This window comes from Siniperca chuatsi, linkage group LG14 (assembly GCF_020085105.1).
Source record: "Siniperca chuatsi isolate FFG_IHB_CAS linkage group LG14, ASM2008510v1, whole genome shotgun sequence".
Lineage (NCBI taxonomy): Eukaryota > Metazoa > Chordata > Actinopteri > Centrarchiformes > Sinipercidae > Siniperca > Siniperca chuatsi.
Genome location: NC_058055.1, coordinates 26,399,174 through 26,422,553, shown reverse-complemented (window position 1 = coordinate 26,422,553; position 23,380 = coordinate 26,399,174). Strand labels below are relative to the sequence as shown.

The following is a 23,380-nucleotide window of genomic DNA, read 5'->3' as shown; positions in this document are numbered from 1 at the left end:
AGCACTTACAATGGATTTCAATTGGGACCCATTTTCAAGGGAAAATCCATTGTAACGGCTGTGAACACAGTCGCCGTCCTCCGCAAATAATGCCACCACAATTCAGTTTTTGATCAGCATGACTGTTCACTGTCAAAACAAAATGTTCATTCTGAACATATCTGCAAAACATTAACATTTTGTTTTCCTTCAATATCCTCTCTTGCCAACTTGTTCTGAAGTGTTACTTCTAACTGTGCAAGACTAAGACTAAGTAAGACAAAATTAAAGCACATTTGTAGAAAACAATATACTGCATATGAAAGAACCATCACATTTAACTGCATACTTATAAATTGTATGTAGTATATCTGAACATACCGTAGATACAAAAAAAAAACCCCATGCATTAACTGAACGTTGGAGATCACCTTTACAATCAGGCAGGCATTTGAACAAAATTAACAAACTCACCTAGCAATCATTTAACAAAATGCACATTATTTACACTTTGTTGTATGCAGAAGCACTTTGAACAACAAAGATAACACAAGAACAGACGGGAACACTACAGCACAACGGAACTGACCCAATTAGTCTTCATTAAATGCAGCTCGCTGCAGCTCTGCATATTAAAATGTCCAGCAGGTGGCAAGGAAGCACAATCCAATCAAGCAATTGCTAGCCTTTTTAAGACAACTAAAGGATGACTAATGTTTTCATGGTTATGTTTGTAGGTTAAGATTAGGAACATTGTCGTCTTGGTTAACTAATTAAAAATCCAACATGACGAAGCATGAGACATGCTTAATCTAACCATAAATAAGTGCTTAAGTAGCCTAACCCTAATAACATGAGACAGAGAACGCGGACCCTGGGTTCCAGTATCAAAGTCCTGTGTTTTGTATGCCTAAATATCCAAGCTAAGCTCCTGCCTATAACTGCTATGTGGTATAGGAATACCACACTTCCTGGACTGGAAAAAACTGGTAAAACAATTGCAGTTATGTCTTTTCCAAACCATATTTGGTAAAACATATTCATAGTAAATGTATTTTGTAGGAGATAGGGTTGCATTATGGCATTGTTAATTTGTTTCTTTCGCAGAGACATCACCACCACTTTATCACGTCCAGGATTTAGACACCGCATGAGCACTCACTTTGAGAGTTATTAAGCTTATTAATGAAATCAAGTTGACAAAAAACATTGTTTACAGCCGTAGCTGCAGGGGAGAGTTTTATACATTCACAGAGCTGTCCAGTTTGACCACAGCCTGATTTTACTGGCACATAAACAGCACCAGTAGAGCAGTTTGGGCCTTTGTTCAGGAGCCTGACAGGAGCTAATGATGCAGGAAAAGGTGTTATTCATTCATTTCCCTTGGCCATGTCATGGTGGGATTTCAAAGGGGCAAACTGAGTTCACAAGTAGCTGGTTTGTTTTTGTGTTTAATCTAGTCACGACTATTCTCTGAAAACTATGGAGCAATAGTCATAGTCTGAAAAATACATTACATTTCTCAATTTAGAGCTGAAGCCTATCAAATAAGTCTGTGTGTTAACTTTTAATCCTACCAGTGCTGCCAAGTACTTCATAACACTGATTTCCTGTTTCCTTTTCTTTACTCTTGCATATTTTATAGACAATATTAAGGAATCATACTGGTGTCTTTTGCATTCTTTGGTCCATTTACTACTGCACTTGATTTGGATAGTCTTCTGCAGGATATTCTGTGATTATAGCTGACAATTGGTATTGATCTGTGGTGCGTTTAAATGCTGTTGGAACCTCCAGCTTCCATAAACCCTTTGTTCCATTCTTCTTGCAACTGTTCAGATTGGTTTGGCCTATTTATTCAAATTATATTTGTACTCTATGTATGTACACTATGTGTCCTTCTATTTAGTCGGGGTTTTACACTCTCGTGCCGGCTGTGTCCATCATCTTTCTTTTCTTAGTTTTCTACACCCCTAATAATCGGTCTGATTACTTCTGTAAAAAAGAAACTGTTGAAAACTAGTGAAATGTATAAGTTGCTGTGCCAAAATACTAAGATAAATATAATGAAATCTCCTGATTATGATGATCTGGTAAACAGAAGATTAATTTTGCATTAAGTTTGTTTTAGTTAAATATTTTATTTTAGTAGACTGCACTCACATTTAAACTCTAAATTCATTCAGGTTAAGGCATTACAATTTGTGTACAAAAAGTGTTTCGACTGACCTTCTTTACACCTGGCATTAAAATCAGTTTTGGGTGATTGGATTGCAATTGGATGGTGCTCGTGGGAAACAGGATGCTGGCGGTGAAGACCGAAGCTCTCTGGAGGTCTTATGGGATGCCAGCTGTGAAGACAGAAGGGCTCTGGAGGTCTGACGGGAGGCCCCCGACAAAGGCGGAACCCTTCAGGAGACTGGTGACGAAGGCGGAACCCTTCAGGAGACTGGTGATGAAGGCGGAACCCTTCAGGAGACTGGTGACGAAGGTGGAACCCCTCAGGCGGCAGGCGGCGACCCCTGGAAGCCGGCGGCGTGGCTGGAGATCAAGACCAGGGTCTAATGACTGGAGAGCTGAACAGGGGACCAGCAACAGGGCAGCAGGATGGGAGACCGGCAACGGGACAGCAGGACTGGAGACAGGGTTGCTGCAACACAGGGAGTTCAGGTGGCTGCTGCGATCCAGCAGTGGCAGGACATGACGGCTGCGATTCAGCAGAGGCAGGAGTGTGCTGCAGCTCAGGAGATTCAAGGGTGTGGATTTTTGCCAAAAAGGCTTTCTAACACGTGGTTAACATTGTGAAACGAACACAGTTTGGTTAGGTTCAGGCACCAAAACTACTTTGTTAGGTTTAAGAAAAGAGATCATGGTTTGGGTTTAGGCACAGAAACAGATGGTTTACATAATTTGGTGCAACACCAGTTGCAGTCTTCAAATAAAATCAAAAGTTTGACGGTACATATAGGCAGTGTTGTGCATGAGTGTGCTTAAAGCACACCATTCACTGAAGTGGTCATGATTTTAGTGAACGGTGATCTGAACTTGTCCGTTTGTGAACGTGAACTCACGCACTGTTAAGTTAAACTCAATATAAACTACAGAAAGGTAGCACAAGGAATGCCAGGCGATGGGGGGTGGTTAGATCGACACCAAAATATCGATACTACAGATACTACATCTCGTTTTGAAGATCGATTCTAGTGTGAAGATCAAGACCAAGAAACGGAACAGTTTTTCTCTTGTATTTCATTAAAGTGTAGAACTGTCTGTGCAAACAACATTCAGTTGTCGTGAACACATCTTAGTGCGTGTGCTCTTTGCTTCTCCTCTGCTGCTGTCATGTCGTGTGCACTATAATAACATACACACCGCACGCCTGCAGTGTACCCTGACTAGTTTAACACATAATTGCAGTGATGGCTGAACGAAAGTGGAGCATCGTCTGGAGCTATTTCACAGCTGTGAATGAAAACGTTGCGAACTGCGATGCGTGTATCAAACCCGGGTCTCAGAGGTGGCAGGTAGAAATTATATTATAACAATTATTGCTAACCTTTGGCAAATAATTTAGTGGTCATGAAAATGTATTCAGATTTAGCCTATTGATGATGTATTCACCTCATAAATCATGGCACACTGCTCTCCCTTACATGAAAGTACATAAGCTGCTTTTAATATTAAAAGTATCGGTATCCGTATTGATATTGGTGATTCTGGCTCTGTATTACTTGGTATTGGATCGAAACCAAATGTTGTGTTTTCGCCCACCCCTACCAGAAGAAACTTAAGTTTCACTTTCACTTTCAGGCTGAGCTATTATCAGTGCAACGCTGAAGAGAGAGGAAAACAAATCATGGTGGAAAGCCGGCTCAGAGACAATTCAGGAAGTTATTATACAGTCTATAGTTATCGAACATCTTTGGCCGGCGTATTAAAAGTGGAGTATGCGATTCTGGAGAAATCCAACACTATGACAAATACCATGATATAGAGCGAACAACGACGCAGCAAGTAATGTAACTAACGTTAGCTAGGTTGTGGGTTAGCAGACTGTCGCTACAGCTGCTGCTGTGAAGCTAACAGCCAGAGAGGACGAGGCGGTTTCCCAGAGCCAGCACAGCAACTCCAGACAGCGATGCTCACAACTCTCCTGCTGCTATAGCTAACATCACAACAACAGCTACTTTGTTTGTTTCCCACTTATAGAGCCAGGGCTGTGTACAAACACCGAGTTTTTTTTTTTTTTTCAGTGCACACACTGAACGGACAGCTAGCAGACTGTGAGGAGATATTTGCTGAATTAGACGTGTATTGAATTAGAATCGAATACCCCACCCCAAGTTATGTCGGAAAACACCTGCGTGGACACTCGGCGTCTCAGCAGAGACACTCAGTTCTTTCTCGCTTCGAAAAGCAATCAAAAGTCCATACAATAATGCTGCGTTAGGGATGGCTACCATCTTTTTTAATTTTTATTGTCTTGTTGGACCCGCACAAACAAGACGAGGATGTGACGTTCGCTTGTTTGAGCTGCACAGAGCGCTCTGATGTCGATCGGATCTCATGTGGACACTGGAGACGGATATTAATACCAGGTGTAAATGTAATTAGGTTCATATCACATCTAGATACAATCTGGATGCGAGATGCAATTTATTGCAAGATGTAAAGGGGGCCACTGTGGAGAAATTACTTTCTGTACATGACTCATACGACAGGTCTATTCCAACCAAGAATTTTATTCATACTGTACCTAAGAGAAAAAATCTTAATATGAGAAAGTTGGTGAATGCCACACATTCTGAATCACTTGTACATGCAACTTAACTTAACAAACCTTGTATGGGGCTCTACCAGCCTCGTTCATATAATATTGGCAACCGTTTTTGCTAAACTAATTTTTACTATCTAAATTTACTTCTTTTCCAGGAGATTCTGAATCATAGCTGGTGCTGAGGGTAGCTCATCTTCTCCCACTTTATTACTGCTGCAGTAATATATGCTGTTTAGTTGCTTCAGTGAAAAGCACTGCAGTAAAACCAATTTCTTCTTAGACCATTGTGAAGTGTTAGATTTAGGTGAAAACTCTCCTTCATGTTTACCCACTGCAGAGCCTATAAACCGGACACTTTATACCATTATTTTGTTCAGCTTTAGTGTAAATACGTTTGTTGCATTTGTCAATAACATCAATTTTTATTCAGAATGAAAAAGACTTCATGTAATCCTCATGTAATCACAGCCAGTAGCAGAGCTCAGTGTTTACTCAGTGGGACCGGGGTGGTACACTGCACTGCATCAGCTACTCTGTGATGGAAACCTGCCATTAGCAGACTGATCATCCAGTTAGTTTCCTACACTCCGCTTCTGATGGGATCAGTTGAATAAATGTAATACTTAATTTCAAATAAGGAGTGGCCTCTACGCTGCTCTTATGCAGAATGTTTTTTGATTTATTTCCAGGCACATGCAGAGGCGGTTTGGTGGTCAGACAGCATGGCTCCCAGCAGGCATCATCACAGCCTCCAACCTGGAGCCACCACAGTGCTGACCACACGAGGTCTACTGCTAATTGTGCCGAAATATGTCATTGTGTTGAGAAGGATTGTAACCTCTGCCGGTGGTGGTGCACAGTGCTGCCAACCATAGCTGCTTGGACTGAAGCCACAGACATTTTTGCACCTGCTCTTATTTGCTCTTATTATTTTCAAAATGAAATATTTAAAATGAAAGTCAAACAACGCCACTGTCCATCTGTCAGAATGGCCACGACATCAAGAAGAGAATAAATGTTGCTGTTTACGTCCATGCTGTTATTTTTACACCACACTGTGGCACAATGACACTGATGGAGTTTGAGTGCTGAGATGGGTTTGTCAGATTTCTGCCATTCCTCAGACAATTTGCTTTGTGAGTGTTTGTATTTATCTTTGTTTTAAGAGGCTTCAGATGTGGTTTCTTTTGTTGTGACTTTGATCGGATTGAAGAAAGTTAATGAGTGCCTAAAATGTAAAGGGTTCATCCTCTGGGGATGGCCATTAAATTTTGACATTTTGTATGTACAATTGGAAATTTTGGCTTGATGGTGGCCCTAGAGATACGGTAATGAAAGCACCAAAACCATCAGGATGCATCATCTGAAGACCAAGAATATCCAAAGTTTCATGTAGATTCTTCATGATATCTTGTCAAGGACAAACGTTTTTTGATCAAGGAGAAATGTTGAGCTGGTGGTGGTGGTAGATGAAAGGTAGGGGTTCACCTCATCAGGAGTCATCCTCTGACCATGAATATTCACAGCAAATTCCATAGCAATCTAGCCAGTAGTTGTCAAGATAGAGAATGTTGCTCTTGAGCAATGTGTTTGTGATTGATGGACGGACTGACTGACAAACCTGCTCCACAACTGACATTACTATCCTTTTATGTCCATTAGCCTGCATAGAAATAAACATACTTACTGTAAACACAGTAAGTTTCTAATCAGTACTTAATAGAATGATTTAATTTCAGGACCGTTTTATTAATGATTTAGTTACTTTGGCGGCTTGAGGAAGCTGCTGTCAGCTGTGTGGAGCTCCTTTGAACAGTCTTATCAACACCAGCAGCCTAACCATCTGCATGATGGAGAGGTGGGGAGAGGAAGCGGAGGTGATGATGAGATAGGAGACGATTTGTGGGACAGGCAGCGATGGAGGTGAGTACGGAGAGAGAGGCAGCAATGCAGAAAGACTAAACAAAGTCCTGCATGTTTATTCATTCATGTCAGTGTGTGTATCTGTTTGTGTATGTGACTGAGGGTGTAGGGAGATAATGAGGTAATGGTGCTCAGTGAAGTGTGACGGAGAGACGAGGGAGAGAGCGATATGAAGAGGGAGGTTGAGAGGGAGACAGACGACAGAGGACAAAAGGAGCTAATTAAGTGTTGCCATTTAGAGATGTTGAGCCATCAGTGGGAGCTGATCGATTCAAACGAAGAGGAGAGGACCATAGGAGTCATGTTTGCTGTGTGAGGACAAAATAAAAATTGTCTACTGTAGTTTTGGTATTTGTATGTATTGGCCTCTGAATTATAGCTGTCTTCTAGCTAGAACCTAGAAAATGTTCATTTAAAAGCCACAGTGTATTTTAACTGCATATAGTAAGTTAACAGGTGCAAGGAAGTGAATTAAGCCTTTTTTATTTTAAGTGAACTGTAATTTTATCCAAGTCCACCAGGAAAAATCATTGCAAAAATGTTGCAAAACATTTTAAGAGCTATTTGATGAAGGAACGAGACTCAAATTGAATGTATGTGATGTTTCCTCCGTTATCCACCACCTCCACTCACAGGTAGGGGTAGAGGAGTGTTTTATTATTACTGATTAGGTTTGGTACAACCCTTAATATGGTGAACGTGCAGACAAAGGTGGAATTAATAGAGTGGAGGTGTGGTAGCTGTTATAGGATTTACCAGCCCGTTTTGTCACGCCCCTTGGCGTTGTATACAGACACACAAGGTACCCATCTTGATGCCAGACATACCTGTGGGAAATAGTATTTATAATAGAAGAACTACACTAATTTACGTTAGTGCCGGTGTAATGTGCAGGGTCAAGTTGAATTTTAACCGCTTTTAACTCCACATTTTAAAGTTTAGCAAAAAGTGTGTGGAGGGCATATGAGTTTAGTAAGACTGATATGTTATCTGCTAATGTAGACGTTGATGTTATGAACAATACACCAGAAAAGAAAATTGGCTGTTTTAAGGTGAATATACAATACACATACAGTTCCCCGTGGACAAAGTCATACAAAGGTGTTTTTATCAGTACATTAGGCTCAGATAAAAAACGTCACAGTTGCAGTAAGTAAACTGTAAAAATCTTCCTCTACAGTTCAGTGTCTTGTTTTTGTTCTTTGTTAAAACATTTTCTCATGCATATTTATTTGATATGCAGTTTTAGAAAGAGCTTATATTTAGAAAATCAGCAAACAATAGGGATTTAATTATCTCTGCTGGTCTGAACTCTGGAGTATGATGTGAGCTCAAACTAAAATCTATCAGTAAAACGCTGAGATAGAGCTGAGATTCTGATACATTTAGCGGCAGCATCTCTTGGTTTTTAGGCATGAGTGTGATGTTTGACATGTTCCAAGTAGGTGGCAGAACACATTTGTTCAGCACACACCCGAAGAGCTCAGTGGAAACCTTTTTAGAACACAATCTGACTTTCTGCCCCCACAGGCCATCGGGGCCCGGAGGTTAACAGAGCTTAACACATGCAGGATTGACTACAACATCCCTCTGTAGTAAGTATGACGTAGACTATGTAGGGGTGTGGCTGCAGAACGCCTTTCAAACAGAGCTGAAACCTCCAAACTAAAACCAGTGGCAGAAATCATCCGCTCATAAAGGATGAGCTGTTCCGCTGTGCTTTTTCTATTTTCAAATTCCCCACCAACTTCTTAGTTTAGACCTTTCACATGTTTATTTAGACTTGCATCAAGACATCTTTTATTATTTAGCTTTTCTTTTTTCTTCTCCCCTAGTCTCCCTGTCCCTTTCCTTCATCTTTTATGAAAGCATTTTTCTTCTCATTAAAATAAGCCTTCAATTACTTAGACACCTTTGGCTTATTTGAATAAAACCCTCCTTGTTTAATTTCAATTACATTAACCACAAAACGTGATTTAAGAAATGTCTTCCAGTCTCATTGTACATCATCATATCAAAGATTATGTCCTAGGTTGCGCCCTTGAGAGTGTCTCTTGTCTCCTCTTTGCAGGTTTCTTTGTTGGTTCTTCCTGTTTTAATTTTGACCGTAGGCAGTTGTTCTGTGAGGTATCAGATAAGAAAGTGTATAACTTGAACACAGCTTTTCCCACCTCTGTTTTGTCTGACTGTATATGTGTTGTCATTGCATATTGGACTACACACTGTGTACCTTTTCCTGCACATGGGTAACACTTGGTCAAAGACCTTGTCTCTCAAGAAGCTGCAAACAACTTGCTGAAGGACAATTTACTCTTTTTTTATAAAACAGGCTGCTTTTCAAGCTTCCTTGTGATTCTGGTGACAACGCTTCCTCTCTGGCATCTAAATTATGAATTCCTAATTAGATAAAATGATGGTCTAAAATATATTCTTATTATCTCACTGTGTCAGGTTAATATTAGCTCACTATGTAAACGTTAGAGGGAAAGATTGTGTGGACAAAAAGAAAGAAAGAATACACTGAAAACGTGGTCTCAGCATATGTCTCAGGGCCAAGGGAACTCATGGTAGCATGATTCCGCTACACTCTGCTTTTGCAGATGCTTCATCGACCTGTAACCTCCAGCACACACTGGAGCATTTTGCAGCCAAGTGGATTTATACTAAACTGGAGTTAACAGCAGTCCCTTCAAATATGGCGCAGTAAACAGTGAATTGTGAGATTAATGGGCTGATCAATACAAAATCAACAGTAATGTGATGTTGCTGGACTGTCGTGTTGAAGGAATAAACAATATTAAAACGGAGGTTAATACGTAGGTATGCTAAAGCTTGACATCATTGGTTTGTCATGTACCTCCCAAACCTTCTCGTGTTTCCTGTCCCTAACAATGCAGCAAACACTGACCAACAACACAGTCAATCACTCCCTTTTTTTTCTTTTTCTTTTTTTTTGCTAAAGCAGCAAAAATTCAAGTTGGTGCAGGAAGAAAACTGTGTGATGGAGTTCACAACAGCTTGGAACACTTTGCTGAGGGAAAACAAGCAGCTCCAGTCTTTGGTGGTGTGCCAGATTATCTTGGGATTAATCCACCACCCTGGGCTCAGCATGCCATGCTGGATCCACTGTGTCCAAACGCTAATTGAATTTAAAAAAAAAAAACGCATAAGGGAAGATGTTGCCGGTGGTATTTGTGGTGGAAACGTGTGTGTATGTGCACATGTGATTGTGTGTGAGTTTGTGTTCATCTCATGCAGAAAGCCAACTTGTAATGCAAAACAGCTCATATCACATTTGACATTAGTTAATATGGTTTAAAGCATTTAATAAATGTAAAGTCCCAATCTGTAATTTTTGGCCATACATTTGAAATATATTTATATACATCATAATTTAAAAATAAAGGCCTGTTTTACACCAGTGTTTACATACATACAGAAAACATCCAAACATTAGTGCATGGAAGTTCATTCTTGACCTTTGGGAACAATATATATGTAACAAAATAATCAATAGTTCAAAGGTCCACTAGCTAAGAAACTTACTAGCTTTTGGAGCTGTCAACCGCTAGTAAGTTGATTTTTTTTGTTTAGATTATTTTGTTATAGAATAAGGTTACACAATAGATTTAGTTGTTTAGCGCTAGTCCTTTTTTAAAAAAAGATCTGTCAACAATCAATTTATTTATTCAACACATTTAATATATTTTTTCTGAGAAGTCCTCAAAAATAACGACAGCATTGATGGTTTGTTCAAACCACTAAATCGACCTGTGTTTGTGTTTTCTTGACAAGGACAACTTGAGGTCATGTGTAGAATCACTTACCGAAGCACTAAAGGAAGTGACTTGACGTTACACCACTGCAACACCGTCTAGAGAGGAGGTCCGGGTGGATGCTCGGTGTACAAAGTGTGTGACTTTGACACCTGAGACCAAGATTTGCGTTCTGTCTCCTACGAATAGTCAGTGTCGGTTTCTTTGAAACCTCAAGGTGATCTTTCTATCACCTTAAAAAATGTTTAAAAAAGTTTTAGTTGCCTACAGTTTTATCCCATTGAGGAAGCAGATCAGAAAACACTTGTGAGTCATTTTCAGTATGCAGACTTGTTATTTCCAAACGGGTAGCTGTGTTGTAGAGGTGTAAGTGAATCAGTTCTAGACATAGGTCTGGATGCCTCTGAATGACATGTACATTGAGTATTTAGTCTTGAAATTTTATTTTTTTTTGCATCTGCAAACCACAAGTTATATGAACATTTTTTTTGAAAATCTCTTAACAAATTGAAGCTGTATTGGAAACAAATGAAGTCACATTAGCTCACTGACTGATTTTGTATTTACATAAAGAAAGATATACTACGCATGCACACAAATATAGCTGACATGCTAAGAGGGGAATTTTGCAGTTAAGGTGTTAGTGATACAGTGAAAGACCTGAATGGACTAACTACTCCTTTAAACACTCCTGCCAGCAGGTGTGGTTTCAGTTCATGGGACATGCATCAAAGTGAGACAAGCATAAGCTTCAAACACATGTCAGTTTTATCAATGACATTTTAAATGCACACAGACACTTTGACAAGAGCCTGAGGCCGACTGCTGAGCCTTTCATCTGCTAGCCGCTAATTCATGTTTGAGTACGGCCCCATGTGAGCAGCTAAAAGAAGGCCAGACAGCTCCAGCACCATCCACAGGAGAAATAAGTGAGTGACAGACTGCAGGGAGGTAGAAAAACAGAAAGGGATGGATGGCATAGTGGGAGTTCAGGTAGATTCTAGTGCTGAATAAATAGCCTGGATTTTTATCACCAACCTGCTGTGTGATGAGTGATTCATCCCTCTGCTCCACATTGTGAAATGACCCCAACATCCATGACGCCTCAGCCCTCCAATCTACTCCGCTTCACATTCTAATAAAGACTAATGTGTTTGCCGACATCAGCTCGCTCTCATTAGCGTTATTAATTGCCTCCTTGCTTTCGGTAAACAGTATGAGCTGTATACCAATTTATTCAGCGAAAATTAACCAATCATAATTAAATGCTCTGATCTTTCTCCCTCACCTCTCCCCATACAAGCTTCGCACACGGGGCAAATGTTTGTTGATTAATTTTGCCTTGCTTCCTGTCATTAGCAGGGTGATGTAAGCCTCACTTTGTGTAGGGTGAGCGTTTATAAAGAGCCAGAGTCAAGCTCGTAATGGTCAGTTTTTAATGGGTTAATTTATTGCAGGAGCATACAGAGAGGACAGCTCGCCTTTTCCTCGCAGTCTGATGCCGACCTTACAGGGCCCTTCCGCTCTTGTTGCAATGTCAGTGTTTACAGCATGTAGGTCAGCTGCTGTGCAACACAATAAACACACCACGGAAAATAAAGATGGCCGACCTTCACTGGAGTCAGAAAGAATCTGGGAAGGAGATACAAAGACGTCGCATAAGTCTGAAAATCGGGGATGGAAGGATGGAGGGATTAGATTTGGGATATTTTTTGATGGGATGATATAAAGGGAGACGGTAACAGATAAAAAAAGAGAGTGATGGCTTTGAACAGCATCACAAACACTCAGCTTGAAGGGATAAGATTGAGGTGAGAGTTGGTTATTTGCAGAACTGATCGCTGTATTGAGGCCTGCATCCTCATACGGCACAGTGGACCCTGTGATTACAAATAGGGGGTGTGTAGCATCTGAACTGAGTGAGAGAGAAATACAGCAGCTATGTAGGTATATCTGCAAAGACTCATACATTAGGTGTTTGCTTCAAAAATCACACCTCTTTTGTATGACACACAGATGTCATACAAATAATGCTGGGATCAGTGCTACTTTTTATAGAGCAAGCAGTGTGTCTTTGATGTCCGTCAAGGATAAACATCCAAAAATCTGTTTAGACACATTGACTTTTTCTTTAGTATCAAAAGTAACCCAGTTGATAACTGTCTGTGCTCACAGTGCAAACTTAACTGTTTTAATATTATTTATTTCTTCACCATGACAGTCCAGTAACATGCATTACTGCCAATGAGGCATTGATCAGACTGTCAAAAAAAATATTAAATTGCCCGTAAGTGTGATTGGTCTGTCTATATGTGTCAGCCCTGTGGTAGGAGGCCCCAACCCCCCCTGACCCTGCACATTATAAGTGGGCATGATAAGGATGGATGGATGGATGGATGCAAAGATTGGTGGAAAAGGAAAGTAGATGTTCAAATCAGGACTACTTGTCAACTACTCCAGAATGTTGAGGCACAGCCCAACCAGAGAAGAGAAAAAGACTGAACAACTAAGAGAAAAGCACAGTGCCTATAAATGGCAAAAGAAAGCATACATACTTATAAGGATGTCATCACTTATAAGCAGTAGTTATAACAGAGAGAAACATTTAGGTCAGAATGAATGATTCTTGTCACATCCTCCGTGTTGCTCTTGTAGATGTGATCTTCATTCCTAAAGGTGCTTTATGTTTCTCTGTGAGAAAAAAATATCGTTTAATTCGTAATGGGTCAAGATAGAAAGAAGAGAGGGGAGTGAGGATACTAGGATGGATGGAAGGATGACAACAAGACGGCCTGGCTCTGTGGAGTTTGGAGAATATTCATATTTCAGTTTCCACTTTTCATCACTGTCTCTTCCCTGTAATTTTTAACACTGTTCAACCATTCTTTATACTCTCCCTCCCTCACCATGTAAAAAAACAATGAACAGTTATTTTTCCTGCTGCTGCAGGTCATCTGCATGTATATTCACAACGTAGCCTTTCAGAACACTTGCTCTATCTGTTTCTCTTAGTCCCTGTCAGTTTCAGCTCTGCAATTCTGTAATTGGCATGGAAGTAAATAAAGTTTCCAATGGATGAAGTTAAAAGTCAACTTTTCAACTTCTGATAGTCTCCTTCACTGCTCCTGTCGACAGGCAGTGTTGTGGCTTTTTGTAAAGAAGCTGTCAAAGATATATTTCATGTTTTGACTACTTCAGGAATGATTTCTTTTCAAACCACTGAGAGCACTCAGGGCTCATGCTCTTATCCCCAAGAATGAGATTTTAGTGTAAAAAATCAAATTTTCACATAAATAAAAACACGAGGCGAGGCTGCAACATCCTCCATTATTGGGACACGGTAGGTTTGCACCATTTTCACAAAAATATCAAGTTTAAATATTGTCAAACCCTTCATGGGCAAACTTACCAAATATATTGCAGTGGAAAAACAACAATTTATACATAAAGCTTTTCATCTGCGAACAGAGAACTTTTTCTCTGCTACCAAGGTCTACTCAAATCTGCCACAAAAAAGCTCCCTTCCAAAAATATATCGCAAGTCTTTTATGATCATCCAACCAAAAGTCAAGAGAGATGAAGGACATTTTACTAAGAATTATAGCCCTTAAATCATCACATAAAGAGCAATAAAACATGAAATGGAAAAGTCTTCAATGTCATCTAAATCACATAACAAAAAGAGCCTTTCCTCTTCAGGGAGACCATTAAACCGATCTGCTTCTATGACTAATGGCTTTGCACATAGATATGTTTGACTTGATTGCAGTGATGGATGTGATTTGATTACAGTGGCAGTCCAGCCCGTTCTCATTCCCAGGACATCAAATACCAACATTTTGTCACACCCCTTGGCATTGTACACAGATGCACACGGTACCCTTCAGCGTTTGTATGGGACGCAGAGGGCTGCCAGAAAGCCTAAAGGAAGTGAGGTGGCGTAGTGTAACAAGCATGGGTCAAACACAGGACTTTCACCCAGGAGACCGGGATTCATGTCCCACGTGAAACCAAAAGTTAACGTTGAGTTATTTAAAGTTTTAAGTTACGTTACTTTACAAGTCACATCATGTACGTCACGTGACGTCCTACTACCTAAACAAGTAGTTTTGTCGCCTAAACCAACCAGCCTAACCAACACGTGACTTAGAAGTCACGTCACGTACGTCACATGACTTCCTACTACCTAACCAAGTGGTTGCTGCACCTCCTACAGACGCTAAAGGGTACCATGTGTGTCTGTATACAAAGCAGAGGGGCGTGATAAAACGTTGGTATTTGACCCCCTGGGAATGAGAATGGGTTGGCCAGTCACAGGGCCCATGGTGGGCCTACAAAATGAAATGTCCATTCAGCTGACAATGCTGAGTTCGACAAATTTTTTGGTTATAATGTGCTAGAGCTTTTGTTTACTTGGTTAACTTTGGTTCGAAGGAGGCCTGCAGCATTCGTTGGGGATGGCAGGTTTACTGTGATGATTTTAGACTGTTGACAAAATTACTCTGAATGAGTGAGTAGTTGTTGCAAGTGCCAGCAAACATCATTCAGGAAAAAAGTTGATGTATGTAGCAAGATGGACAATCAGCTAACTGTTAGGCCTCCAAGAGGAGATTTAAGTTTGCTGGTTTGCTTTGTTTTGCAGGGGGCTGGAGCCTATCCCAGTTGCCAGCATGCACTGGGAAAGAGGCAAGGTACACCCTGGACAGTTGCCAGTCTATCACAGGGTACTGCAGTAACCACTGCACTGCAACCTCTATGCTGTGAATACAACTAAACAAACACACTTTAAAAGGAAAAGTCCATCCCAAGTTATTTTCACACAGTTAACATATCGGTTATGTTCCTTGAGTTCTGGATAAACACTGTTGTTTCCTTTTTTTCATTCCTGATGATAAATGTCCACACTGCTACCATGAAATGTAGTACAGAAAACCTGTTTCAACTATTTAACATGTCAAAGATTAGTTTTGTAGTGTACTGCATATAAAATATTATTTGTCTGTGGTCCTCAGACATGGAAATAGTTGTATGTTCTGACTCCAAGTGTATTATTAATGGCTTCGATCAAGGAGCTTGCAAGTTATGGTTGGTGCACATTCTGTACACCTTACAACTTCCTTAAAACTACAAAAAGTAGTGATTTTATGAAAGTAAAATAGTTTTGAAACAGTTGCAGCCAGTGGTGTTTTTGGTGTATTAAAATAAAAAAAGTTGAGACTCTCATTGCTGAATGTGCAGGTGTATTTCATTTTGAAATGTGCTGCTGGTCTCAATGCCAGAGACCATGTCTCCATTAACAAACAAAAAATGCAAAGCAGACAAAGATTTGAAGTATGTTAAAGTCCCTTCTCTGTTGGTTGTTGCTGAAGTAAATGGACAAAGCAAATTATACCACTTAACAAAATAACTCTTGACAGCACTGAGCATGGGATTGATGATCTCACCCTCTTCCTGTATCTCCTCCTTCCTCCACTACCCTCTGTGCAGAGCACCTAAAGGTGGCACTGGAGGAGTACATGATCCGGATGCCAAAGGTTCGTATCCTGAGGACCAAGAAGAGGGAGGGGCTGATCAGGACTCGCCTGCTGGGAGCCGCCGCCGCTAAAGGAGAAGTCATCACTTTCCTGGACTCCCACTGTGAGGCCACCTTCAACTGGCTGCCTCCGCTGCTGGGTGAGGAACATAAACTCTCACACACACACACACACACACACACACACACACACACACACACACACACACACACACACACACACACACATATATTTGACAAAACTTGTGAGGGTCCTCACTAATGTAATATATTTTATAGACCTTAGCCCAAACAATAACTCTAAAAGTTAGTCTTAACCATTAAATAGCCCCTTGAAGAAGTTAAGAATGGCTGAAATGTCCTCACTTTCCAAAATGTCCTGAATGTCCAAAAATGTCCTTGCTTTACAAAAATTGTCTTCCCTTTCCAAAAATGTCCTCTCTTTTCCAAAAAAGTCCAAGAGAACATGGCTGCAGACAAGATGCATGAAGTCATGTGACAAATGGAAGCGGTAGCTTTTTTTTTTTTTTTTTTTTTTGCCTTTTAAGAACTTCAGAGGCATTTTTTACATTGTTTTCAGCTTTAGTTAATAAGTTACAAACAACAACTGATGCCTGGGGATTTTTTTCTGGCATAAACTTTAAATTTGAAACAGTAAAAGTCATTTTTATTGTCATTTCACTTGTTTCAAGACACTTAAAAATCTAAGTCTTGATGTTGTACACACCTAATTGTAACAGATGGAAAGTTTGTATAACATGAGTCTTGTTTCTAATTAGCTTTTTAAATTGTTAGTGTGTAACACATCAATTGCCAATTTGCATGTTATGAGTTAAATTAATATTTGACTTTGTCCAATTTGTAATGTTTTAATGACCATACAAGATCATACACGGTGTAACTTAAACAATTTGTAATGGCTAGTTAACTAAAGCTGCTTTTCCACCAAAAGTACCAGGAACCTTTAGCCCTAGGAACTACTTTTCAAGGAACTAAAAAGTTCTTCAGCCCATTGTTGTGTGTGTTTCCACCGCAGTCTAAAGACCCAGGAAGATTAGGCAAATGACACCCATTAGGTTACACCCATCACACACCTGCATAACTATATTATTTTAACTTATTAAACACCATCGTAGAAAAGGTTTCAGTTGTAGTCATCTGGACACTGTTTTCAGAATCAAGACGTTTCGGCTCCCATCCGGAAGTCATTCTCAATTGTGACAAGTTCTCAACATTCTCAACTTTTCACAATTGAGAATGACTTCCGGATGGGAGCCGAAACGTCTTGATTCTGAAAACAGTGTCCAGATGACTACAACTGAAACCTTTTCTACGATAGAACACTCCTGGACGAATGAGGGACTACACCACCTTATTAAACACATCACTGGCAATTCAGCATAAGGACCTTTGCTTATTTTTACCTCTGCACTCTCACATGTTTTAAATACTGAGCTTACCGGTGTATAATGGTGAAATTGAGAACCATTACTTCCTCAGAGCATTGTAATATTAGAATATGGTAACACAAGCATAAGCGTTACTTTTTTCATATATAGTAGTATATACTTGTTTTCAGATACAAGAACAGCCACTATACACACATTTGGTTCCACAACTATTTATTGATCTGCAGAAATATAAATGTGCAAAATACAGCGTTTGTGTGCTTCAGCAGGAGGCGTGTGACGAGGGCTGCTGGTGGTCGCAGGAGGAAACACACTGCAGACCTGCGGTTCACTTTATCTGAAAAACACGGTGAAAAAAAATAAACGTATCTCACTGCGACCAAATTTTCAAGATGGCATTTTGTATGATTGATTTAGCCAACCCTTGTCTTAAGGAACACCACAATTCTACACCATAAACATCAGCGGTTGGCATTAGCATGTAGCTAATGTTAGCTTTTGGTTAGGGTAGCAATAGCATGACAACAGTTAGCGTTATAGCATTTAACAAGCAGCATGTGGGCCGTATGTGATTTACCTTCAACTGACTGGTCATCCGGTGTCTTCCACCTCATCTTCAAAAGCCCAGTAGCTGAGCCGTTGCGCCAGAGAAGGCTGGCCTGTGACCCGGCAACGCATCGATTCAGCCGGTCGGGCTAATCAGTAATGTTCAGCGCACCCCGAAAGTCCTGGTACTTCTGAAAAGTACTATCCCCTGAGCAGGGACCTTTTTGGGGGTTAAAAAAATGTCCATGTTGCACAGTGGCTATATCTAACCTGATACACAGCAGATGTAACACTTATTATTCCAAAAAGAGACTTGACTCAGACTCTTGACCAAAAACTTAAGACTTCGCTTGGACTTGTGCCCCAAAGACTTGACACTTGACTTGCATAAAATGACTTGTGAAGAGCTCTGGCCTGCACACACTAAAATATTAAAACACAAAGTAACTTGTACTTTGAGTTTATTGACCAAATAGGCTACTTTTCTATTTTTAATTGAGTAGGTTTGTCAAATGGTAATTTTTACTTTTACTTGAGCAATTTTTTATAGGAGTAATTTTACTTTTACTTGAGTAAAGATTGTCAGTACTCTACCCAGCACTGTACACACTCTCCACCCCTACTGTGAGACTGAAAGCTTCCTCTTCTGGCTGATGGACTTGCTCACAAACAGTCTCACTTTCTCAATTACCCTTTTTCCATTAAGGACCTATGTTCAGTTCTGTTTCCCAGCATGATGCCGTCCCACATAACATTTCACAGCAACTTATGACCTGTTCCCACAGTACTTGGGAATGGAATGTGTGTCTGCCAGTGTGCAACATGACCAGACGGCTGTTGTGTTCATTACAGCACGTTGTTACACTTGGAATATTAATAATGGAGAGAGAGTGTAAAAATACATTTGACATGTAGGTTTAAAATCTATGTTTTTTATTTATTATTATTAATTAATTGTTATATATTAAGCATGGGTCCACACAATGCAGTAGGATATGGGATCAGAAAAAGCCACGTTCTAAGAACCAAAACGAAATAATATTTTGTATCCAAAACATCTTGACATCTCAGGCAATTTATTAAAAATCATATTATAAAGCCCCAGGTGGCCCTTCCTCAGGATTTCCCAGCATGCTACAGGGAGGTTAATGTTGTTGTGTGTTATTTTACAGGTTTGTCAAATTTTTCTGTTGTATCCCTACTGAAAAACTACAGTGGAAATGTTTTTAACTATTAACAGTGGAGCAGGAGCTGTAACATCAGTTGCTTGTCAAACCTTTTTTCACTGTGTTCACTGCGTCAACACACTGGCAACCATTTTTCAGTAACGGGGCATAGTGCACAAACACACACACACAGTACAATGACTTCCGACGACACCCCCTGACTTCCTCCTTTACCACTGTAGATGAAGGACACACTCCTACACACAATACACAAACACACATAGACAAACAAACACAACTCTGAGTCCTGTAACCTTGTTTGCGCTTGCTGTGGTTCTTCATTGAAAATCAGTGGAATAACTTTTTTTAACTGAACCAAACATCAACCATCTGCCTGCCTCTGTGTCTCTCAGACCGAATCGCCCAGAACAGGAAGACCATTGTGTGTCCGATGATTGACGTGATCGACTACGACAACTTCGGCTATGACACACAGGCAGGGGACGCCATGCGAGGGGCGTTTGACTGGGAAATGTACTACAAACGGATACCAATCCCTCCAGAGCTGCAGAGGGACGACCCCAGTGAACCGTTTGAGTGAGTGACAGCGCACTTTGCTTTTATTAAATTATATTGTCTATCAGTGCTCTGCTGCATCAAATCTAAACAAAGATGGAATCTACAGTTGACAGACATTTTTCCACAAAGTGAAGATTATCATTCATGCGGTTTCTTTCCAATGTCAATTTTAAATTATGGATGTTTTTTTCTTAAACTGAGAGATAAGTGACTTATCATCATAACAGCAGCCTTTTTTTTCGGATGAAAGAAAATGAGTTTCTGAAGCTCAGTTGAGTTTAAAGATTTGTTTTCATGCTCCTCCACCAGGCTTTAATTTAGCATCATCCAGCCTTCAGCCCAGCAGATCTGCTAAAGGCTTCCGTCCGATAAAGCCACACATTGTACTTTGTCTTGATGTTTCTGTTGTTGTTTTCCTTGTTAAAATGCTCCATTAATCAAAATAAGAGTAAGTTTAGCTCCTTTGTCAGGCCAGGTGATGCTACTTTGTGCAACACACAACCTCACATAGTGACATCCAGAGCACACATTGGATGTGCCGTACAGACAGAAGAAGTCATTCTGATAAAATTGCTGCTTTTGTTGTGAGTTGAGGCGCGTTAACACAGGAAAATAGGACGCTGATGTATTTTGACAAGTTGATGCGTCTCAACTCGCAATGACGTGCATATGAGCTTATGTAGACAAAATGGGTGCAGGTGTTTAGACAAGCTTAATATCTGCAGATGCGGTGATGTAATTTAAACTATTAGTTGAGAAAGGAAACAATGTAGTGTGTGATCACACTGGACAAAATGACTTTTGAACAGTAATTAAACACAAACAAGACTAAGGGTCCACAGCCATGCTAGCTGCTCTGTGATGCTTTGAACTACAGTGAATGCTAATATTAGCATGCTAACATGCTCAAATTAACAATATTAAAATAATGATGTTTAGCAGTTATAATGTTAACCATAATCACCATCTTAGTTTAGAGTGTTATGAATGCTAGCATTTCCCAATTAGCAAAACAAAGTATAGTACACAGTATAGTTTTGCATAAACCACAGTATTGGACAAAAGGCAATTTTGACCTTATAATAGCACTACATGAAAAGTCAGTGGATCACCATAGTTATTATAATTCATCCCGAGTAGGACATGTATGTGTGAACCAAATTTTATGGGAATCCATCCGATAGTTGTCGAGACATTTTAGCCTTTCTCAAAACCAACAATATCAACCTCATGGTGCTGCTGCAGGAAAAGGTCAATCAGGAGTAATTGAAAGTAATTTCAATCAGGAGAGACTTAATTGAAAAAGAGGCTTATTGAGTAGTTAAATTAATTTATTTTACATAGTGCACAATAGGAAAGTTGAAGAAAGTCCTCAGTCAGCAGATTGAGTTAGAGAGAGAGTGTCTCTGTTTTATGCTGATGACCTTATTGCACTGTCTCCTACTGAACAAGGACTACAGCAACAGCTGGACATAGTAGAAAAGTACTGTCAGAACTGGACCCTGGCAGTAAATATGAACAAAACTAATGTGATGATTTTTCAAATATGTCCCAGATGCCAGGAGACCAAATAACAGTACTCCTACTCCTACTCCCTACGAATCCTCCCAGGAGAAGGAGACAGGGCAGATCTTGCTCCCCAATATGTATCAACATGCCACAACCTGAGGGACACACACACACACACACACACACAAAATCATTAAAAAAAAATTTTGCAATGTTTATGTAATTTGCACGTATTTGTATTTGTATTTTTAACTGCAAGTCGACTTTTTTTAAATTATCATTATTATTATTATTATTATTATTATCTTAGCTGTATATAATTTAATAGCACATATGTTCTGTTAATGTACTTGTTTTTATTTCACACGTCTTACTTAACGTCTGTTTCCCATGCCAATAAAGTCCAAATGAATTGAATTAAGAGAAAGAGAGAACAGTTAGCATGAAGTCAGTCTTCCTGATTGAACTTCCATTTAAATTTTGTGCCAATCCATCAAATATATGTTGAGATATTTCACAGAATAAGTAAAATCTTTGACAAAATGGTGGCACTGGAGGGAAAGTCAGGGGCTCACTGAAGTCATTAGGTTTCATCATCTGGGCTCCATCCATATCTGTAACAAATTTCATGGCATTCCATTGTCATGACTTCTTTACTTTTCTTCTGAGATTGCTGCGGTCGGGAAATCCACGTGCTCATACGCCAGGCAGTACAGTGGAAGTCAACCCCCCCCTGAGCAGGGACTTCACTGGTGCACTGCAGCGCTCTTCTAACTGTAGAGACTGTGTCAACACATGAATTAAACATTGTGCTCAGTGGTTCTCCTACTTACAGCCACACTGTTGTACCACCGCACTTTACATGTGGAACACCTAGAAACAGGTGCCGAATGTCCATTTGGGATTCTTTTTTTCTTTATCAATACTAAAAATCTGTAGACTTGGGTCATTTCATCAGCTACAGCAGATCATCTCTATGTTGTGTAGACAGACAATGTTCCAAATGGCCTTCACCTGTCCCTCGTTGTCTCCTGTTCAGTGTGGCAGTGGGGGAAGGGAGGACGGAAGAAATGCATGTTTGTGTATGTCATGCTGACTCTGGAAAACAAAGTATAACCAGTTCAAGTGTAAAATTAGATTTTTTCCATGCACAATGGACAATAATGTAATTTCCAAAGGTAATTAGGGCTGCACAATGTGTTGTTTTTTATTACTGCAATATGAGCTGTTTTAATTAACACAACATACAAAATCTGAAATGTACTGTATAAAGCTGGTAGCTCCCACTAGTCCTTTGCTTCACTTTGTCTCAGCGGTAATTAAGTCCATTCCCCTGCAATGTTTCAAACTGATCCTCTGTGCTCAAATTTCATACTAATATACATTTAGACCATTTTTTGGAGCAATGGGTTATTGTTCCAGGCAAAGTCAAACACTGCATCATCTGACGGCAGCTGCTTCAAAGTAAAAGCCCTTCAGCCAGTGGGAATATAGCAGCCTGTCCACACTGGACATGCCTATCTGATCAAACAGGTTCACTTAAATTGTACTTAATACAGCTGTCTACACCGGCAGAATAACAGTCCGTGGTTCACTCGCATAACTGTGACACAAAATGTCTTTTTAGGCTTGAAGTTTATTTTCTTCCAATGTACAAGTATGACATTATTGATTATGCATCGGGCAAAACTCTTCACAGCAACACTGTGGTGTTATGCTCTTAGGCCACAACAAACAGGAGACATGGTTACACATATGGGTGTAATGTTGAGGTGTCCACATACTTTTGGCCATGTAGTGAACATTTTTCTTTTACTAGCAGATATTAAATATATAACAGTGTTATCATTGAGAAAGTAAATTGGAAATTATGTTAATTTTATTACACAGCAAACAAAGCCATTCATTTAACACATGCATATCATATTGGTAATTTAGAGACTCATCAGGTAGCACAACCCACAGAGGGCACAGCAAACAAAAATGTTTTCATCAATCCAAATTGTTTTTACTTAAATTATAAAAGTGTTAAAGTCAAAAACAACACAGTTTGGTCAGACTGATACAGATGTGTTCAAAGACATTAAACAAAAAAAGAGTGTTGGAGAGAGTGAAGTACAGAGGTTTTTGTAATCACTGCTAGATTCATTTTTATCTTTTTTCACCCTTGGAAAAGGAAAACT

The 23,380-nt window shown here is 39.8% G+C and overlaps 1 protein-coding gene across 3 annotated transcripts in view; it reads left to right on the top strand.

Moving 5' to 3' along the window:
- LOC122888695 (polypeptide N-acetylgalactosaminyltransferase 10-like) overlaps nucleotides 1–23,380 on the top strand; it is a 76,441-nt gene that overhangs the window by 36,954 nt on the left and 16,107 nt on the right. For all 3 annotated transcript variants that reach the window (XR_006380761.1, XR_006380760.1, XM_044223434.1), the window contains exons 5-6: nucleotides 15,943–16,128; nucleotides 19,523–19,706. Coding sequence is in view for 1 of the 3 variants with exons in the window: in XM_044223434.1 (XP_044079369.1) it covers nucleotides 15,943–16,128; nucleotides 19,523–19,706 (370 nt within the window). In the remaining 2 variants the exon portion in view is untranslated. The remainder of the gene's footprint in view (nucleotides 1–15,942; nucleotides 16,129–19,522; nucleotides 19,707–23,380) is intronic.